This window comes from Vipera ursinii (genome assembly GCF_947247035.1).
Source record: "Vipera ursinii genome assembly, chromosome: 12".
In the NCBI taxonomy this organism is placed as follows: Eukaryota; Metazoa; Chordata; class Lepidosauria; order Squamata; family Viperidae; genus Vipera; species Vipera ursinii.
In genome coordinates, this window is record NC_139525.1 from 3,704,185 (window position 1) to 3,722,618 (window position 18,434).

Here is an 18,434-nt window from a genome sequence, read left to right on the forward strand (position 1 = left end):
CATGCTGGGGAATTCTGGGAGTGACGCCCCCCCCACACACACACTTTTAAAGACACATGAATGCTGGGGAATTCTGGGAATGGAAGAGCCATGCTGGTTGGGGAATTCTGGGAAACGAAGTCTCCCCCCCCACACACACACACACCCCTCCTTTAAAGGCGCGTGCATGCTGGGGAATTCTGGGAGCTGGAGCGAGCTGAGCCAAGGGGAGCCTCCCTCCCCTCCCCAAGGCCGCTGGACCAGCTGCTGCTGCTGCTGCTCGCCCCGCCCTCCCTACCTGTCCATCTTCTCCCTAGCCCCGCCCCTCCAGCCGCCCAGGGGGCGGATCCCACCCTCCCGCCCGCGCAGGGCTCGCCGGGGCTTGTAGTGCGTCCCTCCTCCGCCGGGGAAGGCGGCCAGCGGAAGCGCCGCCGGCACTACATTTCCCGTCGGGCGCTGCGGGAGGGCAGGGGAGCGCCGGCCCCGCCCCCTCCAGCTGAGCCCGGGCTGGGCAGCGGCGGCGGCGGCGGCGGCGGCGGCGGCGGGATGTGGCTGAACCCCGAGGAGGTGCTGCTGAAGAGCGCGCTGCGGCTCTGGGTGCAGGAGCGATGCAACCGCTTCTTCGTGCTGCAGCGGCGCCGCGGCTCCGGCCAGGAGGGCGCCGGCGGCGGAGGAGGAGGAGGAGGAGGGCTGACCGGTGAGGCGCCCCGCCGCTCGCGCGTGGGTCGCTGGAGGGGGGGGTCCCTCCTCTCTCCCCCTCCCCGCTCCCTTCTGGCATCCTCCGGCCGGCCCTGCCAGGTGGGCCAGGCGGGCGGGGGTCCGGCTTTGCATTGGGGCTCTTGGAGCGGGGGGCTTCCCTCCTCCTCCTCCTCCTCCAGAGCCACGACGACCCTGCCAGGGAGGCCGCGGAGGGGCTGAGCTTGGGGGGGGGGGACTGGCATCTGTTCTCAAGCCCCCCTCCCTTGCAAGAGGGGCCGCTTCCTGGAGCAACCCCCCCCCAAAAAAAGCCAGAAAAGTGGGGTTTCCTAGCAAGGACGTGTCTCTCTGTGTGTGTTTGTGTGTGTGTGTGTGTGTGTGTGTGTGTGTGTGTGTGTGTGTGTGTGTGTACTGGAGGGGGCGGCCCAGGCTGGAAAGCTCGGGGGGGGGGCAAAAAGTTGGGGGAAGTCTCCCCCTCCGCCTTCAAGATCTGCTGGGCAGAGGGTCGAAGTGGCGGTGGATGAATAGACTAGAGCTGGGAAGGGACCTTGGAGGTCTTCTAGTCCAGCCCCTTGATCAAGCAGGAGGACCTACACCGCCTCAGACAAGTGGCCGTTACTCTCGCTAGCCCCTTCTTAAAAACCTCCGGGGATCGGGCAAAGGTTGCCCTGAAAACTCCCTCCTCCCCCCCGCCCTAGAGCAGTGTTTCCCAACCTTAGGAACTTGAAGATGCGTGGACTTCAACTCCCAGAATTCCCCAGCCATGCTGGCTGGGGAATTCTGGGAGTTGAAGTCCACGCATCTTCAAGTTCCTAAGGTTGGGAAACGCTGCCCTAGAGGAGCCTTTGGAGAAGCTTGCAACGGCCCCCGCCTCCCCTCCTGCAGACCCCCCTGGCTGGCCACAACCACCGACGTGACAATGGGAGCCAAGCTCGGAGAGCCAGCCCCCTCCCGGCTTCTCTTGCGGCTGATAGACTTCCCCTGGATCTGGAGGCTCGGCTTAGCTGTCCCAGGCCACGTGGGCTAGCAAGGAGGAGCTCGGTCCGGTGGTCCGAACTTTGGGGAGGGAGAATTCTTCTGGGGACGAGGAGAGGGGGGCAGGCAATCTGCGAAAAACGGGATTGAATTTGGGGGAGAAAACATCTAATTTCCCAGCTGGAGGCTCTGAAGATGCCTGCCACTTAAGGGTGAAAGCGATGATGGATCTTATTCCCACCAGGAAGGAAGGAAGGAAGGAAAAGAGGAGGGAGAGAAGAATGGAGGAAGAAGGAAGGAGGAAAGAAGCACAGGAGAGAGAGGGAAGGAAGAAGGGAGAGAGAGGGAAGGAAGAAAGGAAATCTTGAGAGAGTTTTTCTACTTCTGCTTCTTATTTCTAAACAGCCCCTTCCAAACAATTGAGCCTCCAGTTTGGTTTTCCTTCTAAGCCTTTATGCGTACATGCAGGTAGATAAATATAATTTAGAGACTGCATGAGGCTATATAGAGGTTTTAAAATAGCGGCCTGGGCCAGGTAGCCAGTGCCATCAAAAGCCTTTTGTGGGAAAAGTATCCATTGCTGTTGGTTTTATTTCGAGGTTTTAACTAGGAATAAAATTTGCCCAAATAGCGCCCTTTTCTCTTTCTCCTGTATCTTCACCTCCCTTCCTGGTGGCAGCCAATTAACAGCTGATCAGACCTCTCAATGTGCCTTTTAAGGAAACCCCCCCCCCTCCAAATGTGCCTTTTAAGCTTTTATATTGTAATAAAATCCACATTATTATAAAAGAGATAAGCAGGCATCTTTCGGTGTCCGGTTTTTAAAAGATGTTCAGAGTTCCAATATCTTCAGCAAGCTTTTGTAGAAGAAAATCTTCCGGATCCAGCTGTTGACCCAGCTGTTTCCAAACCCTTTTGTTTTTCCAATGCACCCCTAGAGAGATTACAGCCTCATTAAAAACACACCTGTTACTGTTAACCAGCAGGCTTTTTTAGGGCACAAGCTGATAGGTACCATCCTGCGGCAGGGAAGCAGGGAATTGCGTTGTGCAATTATGGACTGTGTGACCACCTCATGTTTCTTTTCTGGATCACCTTGGCTCCCAGCCCGAGGTCTGTCAGCTTTCATCCTTAACCAGCTGCAGCATCTTGCCATGCAAAGAGAGAGGAGATTTTTTTACAGATGTTGGGACTGAAAATGCAGTCTTTTGCTATAAATGTGTCACTTAAGAGGTCCGGATCTCCAAACCAACAAGACCAAGGCTTCATTGTGATAGTGATGGTCCAGGTGGTTGTTTTCTTGGCAACAGGGCAAAAGTTTTTGGTTCCTTTGTTAACATGAAAAATGTATTTTAGCTGGCTGGCTTGGGTTGGCCTTTGGTCACTCATCCAAGTAACCATAAGCTCTGATCCTGCTCAGCTTTGTCAAGATCTGCCAAGATTTTCTAGGAGCATCCAGGGCGAAAGGTTAGGAAGACAACCATTTTTTTCAAAGTGGGTATCTTCCTAACCTCGAACAGGTCCACAATTAAGCTCCTAACCTTGAACGGGTCCGTGGTTAGGCCTTCCCATCTGGGTGAATGGAGCCATCGTAAGTTGGATGGTTGTTGCTATCTGCAACCCTGTTCCATCGAAGCTTGTTAAGCCATGACTGAGTTTAAACACCAGAGTCTCAGCTTGAGTCATTTTCTCTGTGCAAGTTCTTCTAGATTGTCAAAAACAGGTTGGTCAATGCGTATTGACCTGCCACAGAAGGAGAAATATTGCAGGATTTGTCCTTGGGATTTTTTTTCTCTGTCTCTTGCTGTGCTAGTGCCAATCAGGTGTTACAGTATTCAGAGTTCAAAGTGTGCTGTTTATTTTGTGACCGGCTGGAATGCAAAGCCACATTTGCTGGACGTGGTTGATATCATTCTCACCAGGAGTTGGAAGGTCCTAGAGGTGTACAATCCAATTCCTTTTGTCTATTTTAGCACAAATTGCCGACTGAAGCCCAAAATGATGACCGAAATGATTTTGTTGGTGGTTTCAACTGTTTCCCTTCCACTTGTTGTGTGGCAGGCGATGTAGAAGGGTGAACTAGACTGCATGCAAGCAGAAGAGAGCGTATCAAGAAGAGCTACGCAGCCTTCCAAGCTTGCTGGGTTGTTGTTTTTTGTTGTTGTTTAAAATAAAGACTTCCACACCTTCAGTTCAGCTCCTGGTAATTTCATGGTTTGCAGTTTTCAAGGTTGCCATACATAAATAGTTCCGCCTTAGCATCTTCCAGGACGTTCTTCCATTTCCCAGACAAACGTCTAGTCTGTGGATGTATTTCCCATTCATAAAAGCCAATCCAAGGTCGCCAGATGTTGCCCACTGGCTGCAGGACTCCAAAAATGCTGCCCTTTTTAACCGGGCAGAAAGGGAAATCTGCATCTAGAGACTCGTTGGGTTAAGAACATGTTAAGTTTGCTTAAATGTCAATGACATTCCATCCCCATTTTCCCTCTGTTCTTGTTCTGCACTGTTTGGGAAGCCACCATTCCCAGATTTAGCTGTTGTACGAAAGGGTGCTTTCTGGTTGATGCCAAGTGTAAGGTGTCAAGATCAGAAGAAGGAAAAGTGGGGAGGGTCCCACCTTCCCAACCAGATGCCACCACCTGTCTGATCTCAGGTTAAGCAGGCTTGGTTGCTTCTTGAATGGAAGATCACCAGGAGAGAAAAAAAATCAGGGAAGCAAGGTAAATGGGCAAAGTCCTAGAGGAAGAAGACCATGGAGGACCTCTTAAATTAGCTGGTCCGGAAAGCTACTTGGGTGGGAGACCATGAAGCAGGTGGAGATCCAGGGACCTCCTTTCATCATTAAAACATTGACCATCTCTCTGCAGGCTACTACGCAAAGGTCTATTTTTTGCAAGCCTGAGAAGGATGCAGAACTGACCGATTAATTCTCATAAGTCGTATAAAGATGACAGATAGAGGCATTGGCCTGATGGAAGTGAATTTTTCTAAGGTCTTAACCTATATTCTGTGGGTTTGTTTTTTTCCCCCCCTGCCACTCTTTCGGAGGTGAGGTGTAACTAGCCTCTTCTCCAGCCTTTGAAATATTAACGGCCTTGGCTCTTCAGGATGCTTGCTGTTAGTCTTGTTCCAGAGGAGACAGCGCAAAAGGAAAACAAGAATTTAGCTAAGGGTGCTGGTTTTGACTCACAGGTTTCCTTTATGACTAATACTGCGGATTTACAAACCTCTCTTCAGCCAGTGAAAGTCAGTGGTGGTCATATTTCCCTGCAGATCGTCTTCCATAATTCATGTCCTGCAAGAAGAGGCAAGGTATTCATTTCGGCTTTTTAAAATGACACAGATTTCATCTCGTCCTTCATAGGCTCCATTTTCCTAAGAAGCAGTTTGGAGAGGAGACAGGAAAACGGTTCTCATTCTGAGCCCAAATAGGAATCTTTCGACTCACTTGCCCAGTTTTACTTCTGGGACCCCCTTGAAGACGGTTGTGGAAGTGTCACTTTTAAAATTGAAGGAGACAGCGATAAAACCTATGACTAAGCCCATATTTACAGTTGAAACATGACGTTAGAGATTGATTCTCCGAGGACTTTCCTATCCTTTCCTGCCTGGATGATAATTTATTTATCTTTGGATATCTAGCCGGCTTTTATTTCAACACGTCCAGGCGATGGATAGAAGGCTTCCGGTATTTCCTACTCAACAGCCACCTTGTGAATTAAACCTCACCTACCTGCAGAAGGAGACAGCAATTAAACCCACCTTATGGTGAATTAAATATAGATGGTCCGTGGCTTAGGAATTAGGAATTTCTGCTCCTCAGCGAGGCAGTGGTTAAGTGGCTTTTGCCCCCATATTACCACCTTCCTTGCCACAGTTGTTACGTGAATCACTGCTGTGACTGCTTGTCAGAAAGTCGCAAAAGGGGATCACATAACCCGGGACGCTGCGACTGGCGATAAATCACTTTTTCTGTGCTGTTGTAACTTTGCACAGTCACTAAAGCGAATTGTTGTAAGTCAAGGACTACCTTTATAGTTCAGTTTTGCTACAACTCTACCTGCTAATTTTTGGCACATGGTCTCTTCTGTCAGCCAGAGAATTGATATCCAGGGTTATGATTTAGCGGGACGTGCATCATTTCTTTGAACTAGGCCAGTACCTGCCACGTTCTCAAACTTTTGGAGACTTTTTTTTTATTGCTGTTTGCTTTTCTTTTAACTGCTAATTCTCTCCCTCACGCTAGATGTGTGTTTGCAAAGGTTTTTACAAGACCGGTTTTGTCATCTTACAGCGAATTGCAAATGCTGGTGAACCGTGAAGCTTAAATCAACAATCTATTTATAATGCAGAAATAAATGGGGGGTGGGGTGGGAGGGGAGAGAGATGGAGCATGAACGTGAATAATTAGAAACTCACCAAGTTTATCTTCTTTGCATTTCTGATTTTTTTTAAAAAAAAACCTGCTTCTTTGCAATCCCTTGCTTCAGATCAGATTCTAATTTATCCAGACCGATTGTATCACCATTTTTTTTGCAACCGTACATGAAAATGCCATCATTTTTAACAATTTGACTTGTTCCAAACTGGCCATACAGTCGAACAAAAAAATATAACACATCCTTGACAAGGAGAAAAGATTTGTGGACACGGTTTCTGCGTCTGTGTTGTTTTGGCTGGCTTCCTCGTTCAATAAATATTTATTTTTAAAGAACTCAAGTGTTAATCGTGTTGTTACAACCTGCTTTTGGATGATATAAATGGGGTAAAAGGTAAATGTAAAGGTTCCCCCGCACATGCGTGCTAGTCATTTCCCAACTCTAGGGGCCGGTGCTCATCTCCGTTTCAAAGCCGAAGAGCCAGCACTTGTCCGAGGACGTCTCCGTGGTCATGTGGCCGGCATGACTAGATGCCAAAGGCACACGGAACGCTGTTACCTTCCCACCGGAGTGGTCCCTATTTTTCTACTTGCATTTTTACGTGCTTTCGAACTGCTAGGTTGGCAGAAGCTGGGACGAGTAACAGGCGCTCACTCTGTTACGCGGCACTCGGGATTCGACCCGCCAAACTGCCGACCTTCTGATCGACAAGCTCAGCGTCCTAACCCACTGAGCGAGGGTTTAAATGTTATTGGTTAATCAAATTAAAAAAAACCATGTACTGTATTTCTCTTCGCCAACTGCTAAGGGGAAGTTTTGCTTCTATAGGTAGTCCTCAATTGAGCCCCAAATTTCTGTGGCTAAAGCAAACCTTTGTTCAGTGAATTTTGCCCCGTTTTATGACTTTTCGTGCCACGGTTGTTAAGTGAATCTGGCTTTGACTTTGCTTGTCAAAGACTCACAAAAGCTGCAACTTTCACAAGTACATGCCAATTGCCAAGTGTCTGAATTTTAATCACATGACCTTGGGACACTGCAACGGTCTCAAGTGTGAAAAAGGGTGATAAGTCCCTTTTTTTTCAGAGCTGTCATAACTTTGAACGGTCACTATTGTAAGTTGAGAATTACCTCCATGTGCCTTGTAGAATTTTGAACGACATGTTTACTGGTTTTATAATTTGCCTTTTCTTCCCAATGCTCAAGGCAACCCAACTAGGATCTTTCTTCATTTATTTATTATTTATTTATTTTAATCCCATTTATATCCCGCCCTTCTCCGAAGACTCAGGGCGGCTTACAAGCTTAGCAGTAGCCTTCATTTTGATTCCCCCATGACAACAGCCCTGTAGGGTAGGCTGGGTTGGGGTTGAAAATCCCAGAGACACCCCAGAACGTGCCTGGTTAAATCTTATGAGAAGCAAAATGCCCGGGTTTTTTTTTTTGGGGGGGGGGCAATTTCTCTGTTGCCATTTTATGCTTCCTTCTTTAGAATTTTTTAGACTATTATTCTTTGGAATTACTTTTTTTTTGGAATTTCTTTGGAATGGCGTTCTTTGGAATTTCTTTGGAATTATTTTCCTTGGGACGATTAGTCCTTTGGAATGGTTAATTACATCTTTGGAATTATGAATTATTAGCCACCAAGAGTTGTATTCGCAGGATGGGTGGTCAAAAAAAAAAAATAACAGCTAAATTTAATACCAACTGAACTTAAAATACTAGTGGTCATAATACATGTAGGACCCTCTCAGCTGAGCTGCTTAAATGGCCGTCATTGTTGGCTTGCAGTCTGAGAAAAACTCTTTTAACGTGTCAAACTGGGTGTTTAGACAAGAGGAAAGTGGTTAACGCTAAAACAACACAGGGCAACATGCCCACAAAATGGGCACGATTTGCGTTTTGGAAACACTGGGAATGCCAGTACCTTTTTTGCAACCCTTCTATGACCTTTCTGACGAGTACAGGCATATACAGCAGCCCTCAACTTACAACGATTCTTTTAGTGATGATTGTGAAGTTACAACAGCGCTGAAAACTGTGACTTATGACTGTTTTTCACAGTTATGGCCTTTGCAGCACCTGTGGTCCCATGATCAAAAAGGCGGACGCTTGGCAACCGACTCACATTTATGACGGATGCATTGTCCCGTGGGATCTCCTTTGGAGACCTCCCAACAAGCAAAGTCAATGGAGGGGGGGAGAAGCCAGGGTCTCTCAACAGCCGTGTTACTAACTTATCAGCCACAGCGATTGGCGTAACAGCCAGGGCAAGAAAAGTCATACCATGGGGCAAAACTGGCTTAACAAATGTTTCGCTTAGCAACATTAAATTTGGAGCTGCATTGTGCTTGTAAGTTGAGGACTACGTGTACTTTGAAGGTAGGGGGGATATATTATGGCAAGAAAAATCCAATTTTTTTTACTCCCCCTACTTTTGGGGTGGTGGCAGGGGTACCCCAGTGTGCATCTCTCCATCCCAGATTCCTTCACAGCTTGTCCTTCTGGATCATAAGAGTCCCTCGTCTCTCTTCCCACTGGGTTTGTGTGTGTGTGTGTATGTGTGTGTGTGTTTCTTGTGCCCTTGAGGAGAGGCCCTGAACTTTGGCCTTGATCTTGCAGGTCTCCTGGTTGGGACGTTGGATGCTGTTCTGGATTCCACATCAAAAGTGGCTCCTTTCCGTATCTTGCACCAGACCCCGGATTCTCAGGTTTACTGGTCCATTGCGTGCGGTAAGTACGATAAATTCTTATTTAGAATGGAATAACAGAGTTGGAAGGGACCTTGGAGGTCTTCGGTTAGGTCACCATGAACTCATAGAGCAAAATGGACATGGCCAACAAACTCGGAGTGCTTGGGTTTGGTTAGGAGGGCACTGACTTTTCTAGGCTGCCCCATCTATGTTTCCTGGTAAAACATGGGAAAATCCCATTGGCGGAAAATTCCACTTAGGGTTAGGTCACCATAAACTCATAGAGCAAAATGCACATCGCCAACAAACTCGGAGTGCTTGGGTATGGTTAGGAGGGCACTTACTTTTCTAGGCTGCCCTATCTGTGTGTTTTTTTGGACACGGCGGAGGAGGCCTAAAGCGAAAAGGTTTTATAAAACCCAGCTGAAGGCCTAGGTCTGTGGCCACGGCGTGGCCAGAAAGAAAGCTTTGCATGCCACCTGTGGCACACTTGCCAAAGGTTCGCCACCACGGCCCTGCACCATTTCAGACCAAGTCTCTTCTTAAAAACCTCCAGTGTTGGAGCACCCACAACTTCTGGAGGAAAGTCGTTCCACTGGTTGATTGTTCTAACTGTCCGAAAATTTCTTCTTAGTTCTAGGTTGCTCCATTCATTGTATTATTTATTTACATGAAGTCCTTGGCTTACTACAGCTCGTTTAGTGACCGAAGTTACCATGGAACTGAAGAAAGTGACTTTTGACCATTTTTTTCACCCTTACGGCCATTGCAGCCTCCCCGTGGTTGTGTGACCAAAATTCAGACGCTCGGCAACTGACTCACATTTACGACAGTTGCAGTTTCCCAGGGTCATATGATCCCCTTTTGCAACCTTCAGTGGGGAAGGCAGTTTCACTTAACAACCTTGTTACTAACTTATCAACTGCAGTGGTTCGCTTAGCAAATGTCTTAAGAAATGTCTCCCTTAACAAATTGCTCACTTAGCAACATGAATTCGGGGCCCAATTGTGCCTGTAAGCCGAGGACTGCCTGTATTTATACCCCTATTATTTTTGCACACAACTCAGAAGTGGCAAACGTGTCCAACACGCCTTTTTCCTCCTCCTTTCCCCCCCCCCCTGCCCCACAACGACATAAATAAGCATCAAATATATTTAATTCCAACCCAATTTTGTCGCTCAGGAGCCAGCAGAGAAGAGATAACAGAACACTGGGAATGGCTAGAGCGCAACGTCATGGACACGCTCTCCGTGTTTGACTCCAACGAGGACATCGTAAGCTTCGTGCACGGGAAAATTCGAGTACGTAGAGCACATCGTGAGTAACTTCCGGCTGGGGTTTTCTTTCGCCCTGGGAAACGTTGTCGGGAAAGAGTGAGAAGGTGGTCGACAAGCAGCTAAATCCCTGATGGTGAAGTTTGCTGGGCCGGTTTGGCACACCAGATCTAGGTAAAAGGTAAAGGTAAAGGTTCCCCCGCACATGCGTGCTAGTCGTTTCCGACTCTAGGGGCCGGTGCTCATCTCCGTTTCAAAGCCAAAGAGCCAGCGTTTGTCCGAGGACGTCTCCGTGGTCATGTGGCCGGCATGACTAGACGCCAAAGGCACACGGAACGCTGTTACCTTCCCACCGGAGTGGTCCCTATTTTTCTACTTGCCTTTTTACGTGCTTTCGAACTGCTAGGTTGGCAGAAGCTGGGACGAGTAACAGGCGCTCACTCTGTTACGCGGCACTCGGGATTCGACCCGCCAAACTGCCGACCTTCTGATCGACAAGCTCAGCGTCCTAACCCACTGAGCCACCGCGTCCCTGATCTAGCATCTGTCTAAATCCCAAAGGTGCTTTTTTCCCCCCAAAAGTCAACTGGACTTTCCTGGGTTTCCCCCCCCCCCCTTAAAAACATTTCGCTTCTCATCCATGGAGCTTCTTTGGTTTCATGTTCAGTTCTTCAGAACTGAAGAAGCTTCTTGGATGAGAAGCGAAACGTTTTCAAGGCGGGGGCGGGGAGGGAAAGCCAAGAAAGTCCAGTTGTCTTTTGGGAAAAAGAAAAACACCTTTGGGACGGCCATGAACTGAAGGATTCTCCGTAGACATCCGTCTAAATCTGCTAAAGCGGCATTGCCTTATGCAATTTCTCTGGCACAGAGACGTGACTTGCAATTTATTTAACCCTGGGAAAGTTCATTGTTCTCGGGGTTTACTTCCTCGTTGGTGACTATAAGACAGCAGAGTTTTTATTAATTTATTACTTGATCGCCTGGCAAATGTAATCCCGTACACATCAACCTAGATAGAAGGTCGTGCTTTTACAGTGAGTCCACGATTTACCATCAGAGCTGAACCTCAAGCTTTCGTTGCTAAGCAAGGCAGTTAAGCGAGCTAAAGGTCTATGGAGATTTAAGGTCTATGGAGATTTAAGTCTTCAGTTGTTCCTCGTTTTACAACCTTTTTTGCCAAAGTTGTAAAGCGAATCCCTGCAGTTGTTCAATGAATCTGGCTTCCCCCGTTGACTCTGCAAGTCAGAAGGTCCCAAACGGGTAATGCGTGACCCTGGGACACTGCGACCGTCATAAATATGAGGCAGTTAAGTTACCTAAGGGTCTGAATTTCGATCACGTGACCTTGGAGAGGCCACAGCAGTCGTGTGAAAAAAAACGGACATAAGTCACTTTTTTCAGTGCTATTGTGACGTCAAATGGTCACTGAGCAAAGCGTTGTAAGTCAGGGACTATCTGTACTTCCCAGCTCCCTCATCCTTCTTCCGTTTCTGCTTTCGTGTTTCTTCAGATTGGAGACCGTGATGGCGACTGAATTTTGGCCAAGAGACTTTCATTCCCACTCCAGTGAGATTACTTTTGGAAACTCTGGGCTGGTGTTTATTAGTCTCTTGACTCCCTTCTTTTTCCCAGGGCTTAATTGCTGAGGAGAATAAAGGGTCTTTAGTCAAGGAAGAAGATCCAGAGAAGTTCCGGGAAGCCCATCTGAAGTTTGAGAAGTGTTTTGGGTTGGCCGAACAAGAGAAGCTCGTGACTTACTACTCGTGTAGCTACTGGAAGGGGCGGGTGCCTTGCCAAGGCTGGCTGTATCTGAGCACCAACTTCCTCAGCTTTTACTCGTTCCTGCTGGGAGCTGAGAGTAAGTAAAGTCATTCACTGAGGCATGATATTTTTTTTATTATTGTTTTATTCCAAATGATATGGCCGTCCGTCTCGTTTTGATGACTTAGGGCGGTGAGCAACACGCAACCGAGTGAAAATAAAAAACTTCATCGGAAGGAAATTAAACCATAGATCAGGGAGGACCAAGCTTGCAACTTTAAGCCTTGGCTTAAAGTGTCTTAAAGTCTTAATGACTTTCTCTGTGTCCTCATCATCTATCTCCAGTCTACCACACGCTCCTTTCAGCAGCTCCAAGAAGGCTCCACACCATTTGCACCACTCAGGTGACCCTGAGGACACAGCTAAGCCTCCAGGTGGCCTCAAGGACTCTCTAAAAGAAGGCAAACGAGCAGCCGTCTGCAAGGAGTATAAATCCTCCCATTCCCCACCGTCCAGTCAGAGCTGAAGAAGCGTCTTGGATGAGAAGCGAAACGTCTTCAAAGAAAAAACAAAGAAAGTCCAGTTGCCTCCTGGAAAAGCAGGTCCTGGATGACTGAGAATCTCCACGTAGACCTCCCAACTCCGTTATTCTGTTCTTCTCCCCTCTGCAGTCAAACTCATCATTGCCTGGGATGAAATCTCCAAACTCGAGAAGACCTCCACGGTCATCCTGACCGAAAGCATCCACGTTTGCGCCCACGGAGAAGACCATTACTTCTCCATGTTCTTGCACCTTGGTGAGACCTTCCTCCTGATGGAACAGTTGGCTCTCTACGCCGTCCGGAGACTCTTCGACAAGGAGGGGTTTGAAGCTGACCCCGTCCTCTGTGACCCCTTGCAAATCACTAAGAGGTGAGTAACTTGCAGATGAAGGACAGAAGACCTACGAGGGGACAGAGGAGAGAGAGAAGGACCTGGGTGGGCTTTAAAAACGTTATTTGGATAAAGAAAGTGGACAGGAGGGCTCAATCGCAGAAGACTTGCTTGCACAAGGGGCCAGGCTGGATCCATGCTTTGGGGTGTGGTTTGCCTCCTATTCATCTAGGAATCGGAGACTCCCATTTTCTGTCTTGGATTAAGCTCCACAATTATCCCAAATAGGAACTTGGAGCTCACTTATAGGTAGTCCTCGACTTACGTTCATGTAGCGACCATTCAAAGTTACAACAGCACTGAAAAAACTTACTTAGGACCAGTTTTCACACTTAGGACCACAGCAGCATCCTTATGGTCACGTGATCAAGATTTGGATGCTTGGCAGCTGGCTCATACTTATGACCGTCGCTGTGTCCCAAGGTCGCGTGATCCCCTTTGGCGACCTTCTGACCAGCAAAGTCAATGGGGGAAGCCAGATTCACTTAACAACCGGGTTACTAACTTAACTGCAGTGATTCACTTAACAGCTGGGGCATGAAAGGCCGTAAAGTGGGGCAAACAACTGTCCCACTTAACGGCAGAAATTTTGAGCTCAAATGTCATAAATCAAGGACCGCTGGTACTTAATTTCCCAAATTGGGATGAAAGAACTGTGAATGCCAGGGTGTTTAAATTGGCGGACCTCAAGACTCAGCTTTGCTCAGAGTCTCCTTCTCTTTTGGCCACAGAGGACTGGAGAATCGGGCCCACAGCCAGCAGTTCAACGCCTTCTTCAGGCTGCCCAGCGAGGAGACGCTGCGGGAGGTTCACGAGTGCTTCCTGTGGTTGCCCTTCAGCCACTACAACACTCTGGGGAAGATGTGCCTTTCAGAGAACTACCTCTGTTTCGCCAGTCAAGATGGCTGCTTGTGCTGTGTCATCATCCCCCTGAGGGAGGTAAGGCGAGCAGAGGCCTTGGCCCAGCTTCAGACCTTCTCCGCAAACATTCAGGTTAAATCTTGGATGGCAAGGGTCTGGGCTTTCTCTGACAAGCAATGGGAAGGAAGGAGGGAGGAGAGATGGGAAAAGGAAGGAAAGGAAGGAAGGAGATGGGAAGGGGAAGGAAGGAAGGAAGGAAGGAAGGAAGGAAGGAAGGAAGGAAGGAAGGAAGGAAGGAGATGGGAATGGGAAAGAAGAAAGGAGATGGGAAAGGAAGGAAGGAAGGAAGGAAGGAAAGGAAGGAAGGAAGGAGATGGGAATGGGAAAGAAGAAAGGAGATGGGAAAGGAAGGAAGGAAGGAAGGAGATGGGAATGGGAAAGAAGAAAGGAGATGGGAAAGGAAGGAAGGAAGGAAGGAAGGAAGGAAGGAAGGAAGGAAGGAAGGAAGGAAGGAAAGGAAGGAAGGAAGGAAGGAAGGAAGGAGATGGGAATGGGAAAGAAGAAAGGAGATGGGAAAGGAAGGAAGGAAGGAAGGAAGGAGATGGGAATGGGAAGGAAGGAAGGAAGGAAGGAAGGAAGGAAGGAAGGAAGGAAGGAAGGAGATGGGAAAGGAAGGAGAGAAGGGAAAAGGAAGGAAGGAAAGAAAGCAAGAGAAGGGAGGGAGAGGAGAGAAGGAAGGAAGAGATGGGAAAAGGAAGGAAGGAGGGAGGGAAGATGGAAGGAAAGGAGAGGAAGAGAGTGTGAGAGAAGAGAAAAGAGAAAAAAACGTGAGAAATTATCCTTCTTCCAGAACGCTCTTTAACAGAAACCTTGCTGTGTTCAAGAGAAACACGTCCTGATAGTAGGCGGAAGTATATTTGATAGCATAATCCTCTATCCCTCCATGGAAGCTGGTGGTCTTTCGGTTAGTTATGGGGTCCAGGTTGGCCCCCGAGTCCTGGCACAGAGATGGGGAAGGCTGGTCAACTACCTACACATGGCTGTGTTGACGTGAAAGTCCTGTTGTGTTCCCAACTTTTTTCTTCACTCACCAAGCGGAAGATGGTCTTGAGTGGCAGGAGATGCTCGTACCAAACTGGACCAAACATGGTCAATGAAACAGACTGAATGTTTGGATAAATATCTGGAGATACGCAGCGGGCCCTACTTTCACGGCTTAAACATGGCTTACCCTGACAGCAGAGGCTGCTTTTCAGAGGATCGAGGCGTTTGAGACGCCTCCATTTGACCTCGTGGGAGCTTGCAGGTTCTCGGTCTGAGGACCAGCTGAGAGGGTGACTGGAGCCTCTTCCTCCCCGATGCCCGCAGGTCACCACAGTTGAGGTTGCTGACCACGCCAGCAAGGCCCTCACCATCGGTACCAGAGGACCCTGGGCTTTCCGATTCTCGGAAGTGAGAGATTTTGAAGCTCTGGTGCTGAAGCTGAAGACCAGGTACAATGCGGCACCAGGCTCCACGACTGGAGAGGTAAGGGCAAAATGTGCCTATTCCTTCTCTGTGGTACCTGGGAAAGGGTCTCCATGGAGTAGAGCTCTCTTTTCTTTGCCTGGATGCCTGTGGAACTCCCTGCCACCAGATGCGAGGGCAGCCACCCGCAGAGAAGTTTTCCCAAAGCCAATTCAGGGAGGGGGAAAGCTCTAAATTAGGACACTATTCCTCTGCTTACGAAAAATTGGTGCCCTGTCTCATTTCTCCTGCGATTAGATATAAACTGGGCAGGGAGAATGCCTTTGGACTGAGTTTGCCCAGTGCAGTTAACTAGGATTGGGTTAGAGCAGGGGTAGGCAACCTCGGCTCTCTTATGACTCATGGACTTCAAATCCCAGAATTCCTGAGTCAGCATAGCTGACTCAGGAATTCTGGGAGTTGAAGTCCATGAGCAATAAAAGAGCCGAGGTTGCCTACCCTTGGGTTAGAGTGATCTTTGCACCAGCAATTCACACAACAGGTTCATCTTGGTTAGCTTACACTTCAATTAGGGTTTCTTTTCTTTTTTTGTTGTTGTTTTTCCTGGCTTAGAATCTCGTGCAAACTCAGCCGGATTCAGTGTTGGGTGTAGAAGGTTGCGTGAATCCATTAAATTGGGTCAGTTGGGTGACCAAGCGCCTTGTATTATATATAGGCTGACCACAGTTTGCGAAGAGGGGGGAGGAGGGGGAGGCCCTGCAAAATGCAAAAAAGGGAGGCCCCCCCTTCCCTTCTGCACCAAAGGTTGCACTTCTGCAGGGTTTAATCCTTTGCTGATTTGACCGATGCTCTGCTCGTCTTCTCTCGCCAAGTTCTACACCTTGGTTCCTTCTGATGCCTCTCGCAGGTCAGGGCTAGCCCAGAGACCACCCCGGTCTGGGAGGACTACGAGGGGCAGCCGATGGCCAGCCACAAAGGCAGCAGCGCCACGGTTAGCACGGAAGCCCTGATGACCGTTTTTCACCCTCACGATGCAGAGAACCTCGATTCAAAGATGGTAAGAAGAGGACTTGGTCCTCATCATCAGGAGACCGGTTGCAATGTCTGACTTTCTCCGTGCTTTGCTGAGTTTTTCCTAGGGAGCTTCTGCCATCTTGGTGGTCTAAAGTGGTGATCTTGGAAGAGATCCTTCCTTGACCTTCTCTACTTCCAGAAACGTCCAATTGGGTCTCCTACCAAAGTCATCTAGATGTTCGACTTTTGCTTTCTCCTAGTATGAATCTGTCCCTCCTGGGTTAATTTTGCTCTGGGTTCAACGCACTTGGCCTTATTTTATGAAGGCCCATTACAACCCTGAAGACAATTACTATACAGGGAGTCCTTGACTTACACTGGCTCATTTACTGACTGTTAGAAGTTACAACAGCACTGAAAAAAGGGACTTATGACCGTTTTTCAGATGACCGTTACAGCCTCTCCATGGTCACATGATCAAAATTCAGACACTTGGCAAATGGTTCGTATTTATGACTTTTTGCAGTGTTTCGGGGTCACATGATCCCCTTTTGCGACCTTCTGACAATGGGGAAGGCTGATTTGCTTAGCGACTGCATTACTAATTTAATAACTAACTGCATGATTCCGTTAAGAGGTATGGCAAGAAAGGTTGTAGAATGGGGTAAAACCCAAAACCATCTCACTTAGCGACATAAATTCCATGCTCAATTATGGTCGTAAGTCAAGGACCACCTGTATTTAATCTTGCCAATAGCATTTTATTCATAGCCGTCTATTTTTTTAAATTCTGGGATAGAGCCTCTTATTTTTGCATTATCCTCTCTCTCTCTCTCTCTCTCTCTCTCTCTCTCTCTCTCTCTCTCTCTCTCTCTCTCTCTCTCTCTCTCTCTCTCTTAAATAAAGTCCCATTGAACTTTTAACCTTCACATCACCCCCGTTGAGGGTGTGATTTTGCTCAAGTGGCTTTTTTATCTCCTTGTTCCATTAGTTAAAAGAAAAAATGAAAGAGCAGTCCTGGAACATCCTTTTCATAGAGTGCGGACGGGGCGTGAGTATGTTTCGGACAAGGAGAACCCGGGACCTGATTGTCAGAGGCATCCCTGAAGTCTTACGAGGAGAACTTTGGCTTCTGTTCTCAGGTATGGTCCATATTTGGAATAATGGAAGTGATGAGATAGATGGCTCCATTTATAGACTGCCTTCTTTGGAAGCAATGGTACCCAAGTAGACTTGAGGGAACATCTCTAGATGATCATCCCAGAGGTGCTTTTTTTCAGGAAGCAAGTGGACTTCCTTGTTTTTCTTTGAAGGCGTCTCGCTTCTCGTCCAAGAAGCTTCTTCAGCTCTTCAGCTTCTTGGATGAGAAGCGAAAGGTCTTCAAAGAAAAACAAGGAAGTCCAGTTGCGTCCTTTAAAAAGCACCGTTGGGACAACCTTGATCTGGATGACCGAGACCCTCCATAGACATCTCTAGATGACCCTTCTCAGCAGGTTGCATCCAGACACGTTGAGTAGGGGAAAACTCCATTCTCCTTCAAGTCCAGCTCAACTCATCGCTGGCTGAGGAATTCTGGGAGTTGAAGTCCACAAATCTTAAAGTTGCCAATTTTGGAGACCCCCTGATCTATGCAAAGCTCTGGCATTCAAGACACAATTGCAACTTGCCTTTTCCTCTGTGCAACTTACACCCCCGGACAGGTGCTGTCAATGACATGGCACGCCATCCTGGCTATTACTCAGACCTGGTGGAGAAATCTTTCGGGACGTTCACTCTGGAGACAGACGAAATCGAGCGGGATCTGCGCCGCTCGCTGCCCGAGCATCCCGCCTTCCAGAGCGACACGGGCATTTCGGCCCTTCGTAGGGTCCTCACTGCCTACGCCTACAGGAATCCCAAGATTGGCTATTGTCAGGTAGGCCGTGCCTCTGGGTTCCAACTTGGCTTACATGATCCAAACCAAAGTTTGGTCCCTTTATTTGTGTAGGGCTGTGGATGCGTTTCATTAGAGCCATGGTGCCACAGTGGTTAGAATGCAGTATTGCAGGCTGACTCTGCCCACTGCCAGCAGTTTGATGCTGACCGGCTCAAGGTTGACTCACCTTTCCATCCTTCCGAGGTCGGTAAAATGAGGACTCAAATTGTTGCGGGGGGCAAGAGGCTGACTCTCTAAACTGCTTAGAGAAATCTGTAAAGCCTAAATGCTATCGCTATTATACAGGTAGTCCTTGACTTACAATGAGTCACTTAGTGACTGAAGTTACAGAGGACCCTTCTATGCAGGTAGTTCTCCACTTACAACAATTCATTTAGCGACCATTTGAAGTTACGTCACCAGAAAAAAGTGACTTATAACCATTTTCCACACTTAAAAGCGTTGCAGCATTCCCACAGTCATGTGA

At 48.1% G+C, this 18,434-nt stretch overlaps 1 protein-coding gene across 3 annotated transcripts in view; it reads left to right on the plus strand.

Moving 5' to 3' along the window:
• Positions 1-507: 507 nt before the first annotated feature.
• Positions 508-18,434, plus strand: part of TBC1D8B (TBC1 domain family member 8B) — a 31,231-nt gene continuing 13,304 nt past the window's right edge. For 2 of the 3 annotated variants that reach the window (XR_014493622.1, XM_083372016.1), the window contains exons 1-11: positions 508-676; positions 8,652-8,762; positions 9,905-10,023; positions 11,629-11,854; positions 12,429-12,669; positions 13,422-13,629; positions 14,920-15,078; positions 15,631-15,696; positions 15,926-16,075; positions 17,024-17,174; positions 17,733-17,947. Coding sequence is in view for 2 of the 3 variants with exons in the window: in XM_083372016.1 (XP_083228142.1) it covers positions 526-676; positions 8,652-8,762; positions 9,905-10,023; positions 11,629-11,854; positions 12,429-12,669; positions 13,422-13,629; positions 14,920-15,078; positions 15,631-15,696; positions 15,926-16,075; positions 17,024-17,174; positions 17,733-17,947 (1,797 nt within the window). In the remaining variant the exon portion in view is untranslated. The remainder of the gene's footprint in view (positions 677-8,651; positions 8,763-9,904; positions 10,024-11,628; positions 11,855-12,428; positions 12,670-13,421; positions 13,630-14,919; positions 15,079-15,630; positions 15,697-15,925; positions 16,076-17,023; positions 17,175-17,732; positions 17,948-18,434) is intronic. The other variant, XM_083372017.1, reaches the window with a different exon arrangement.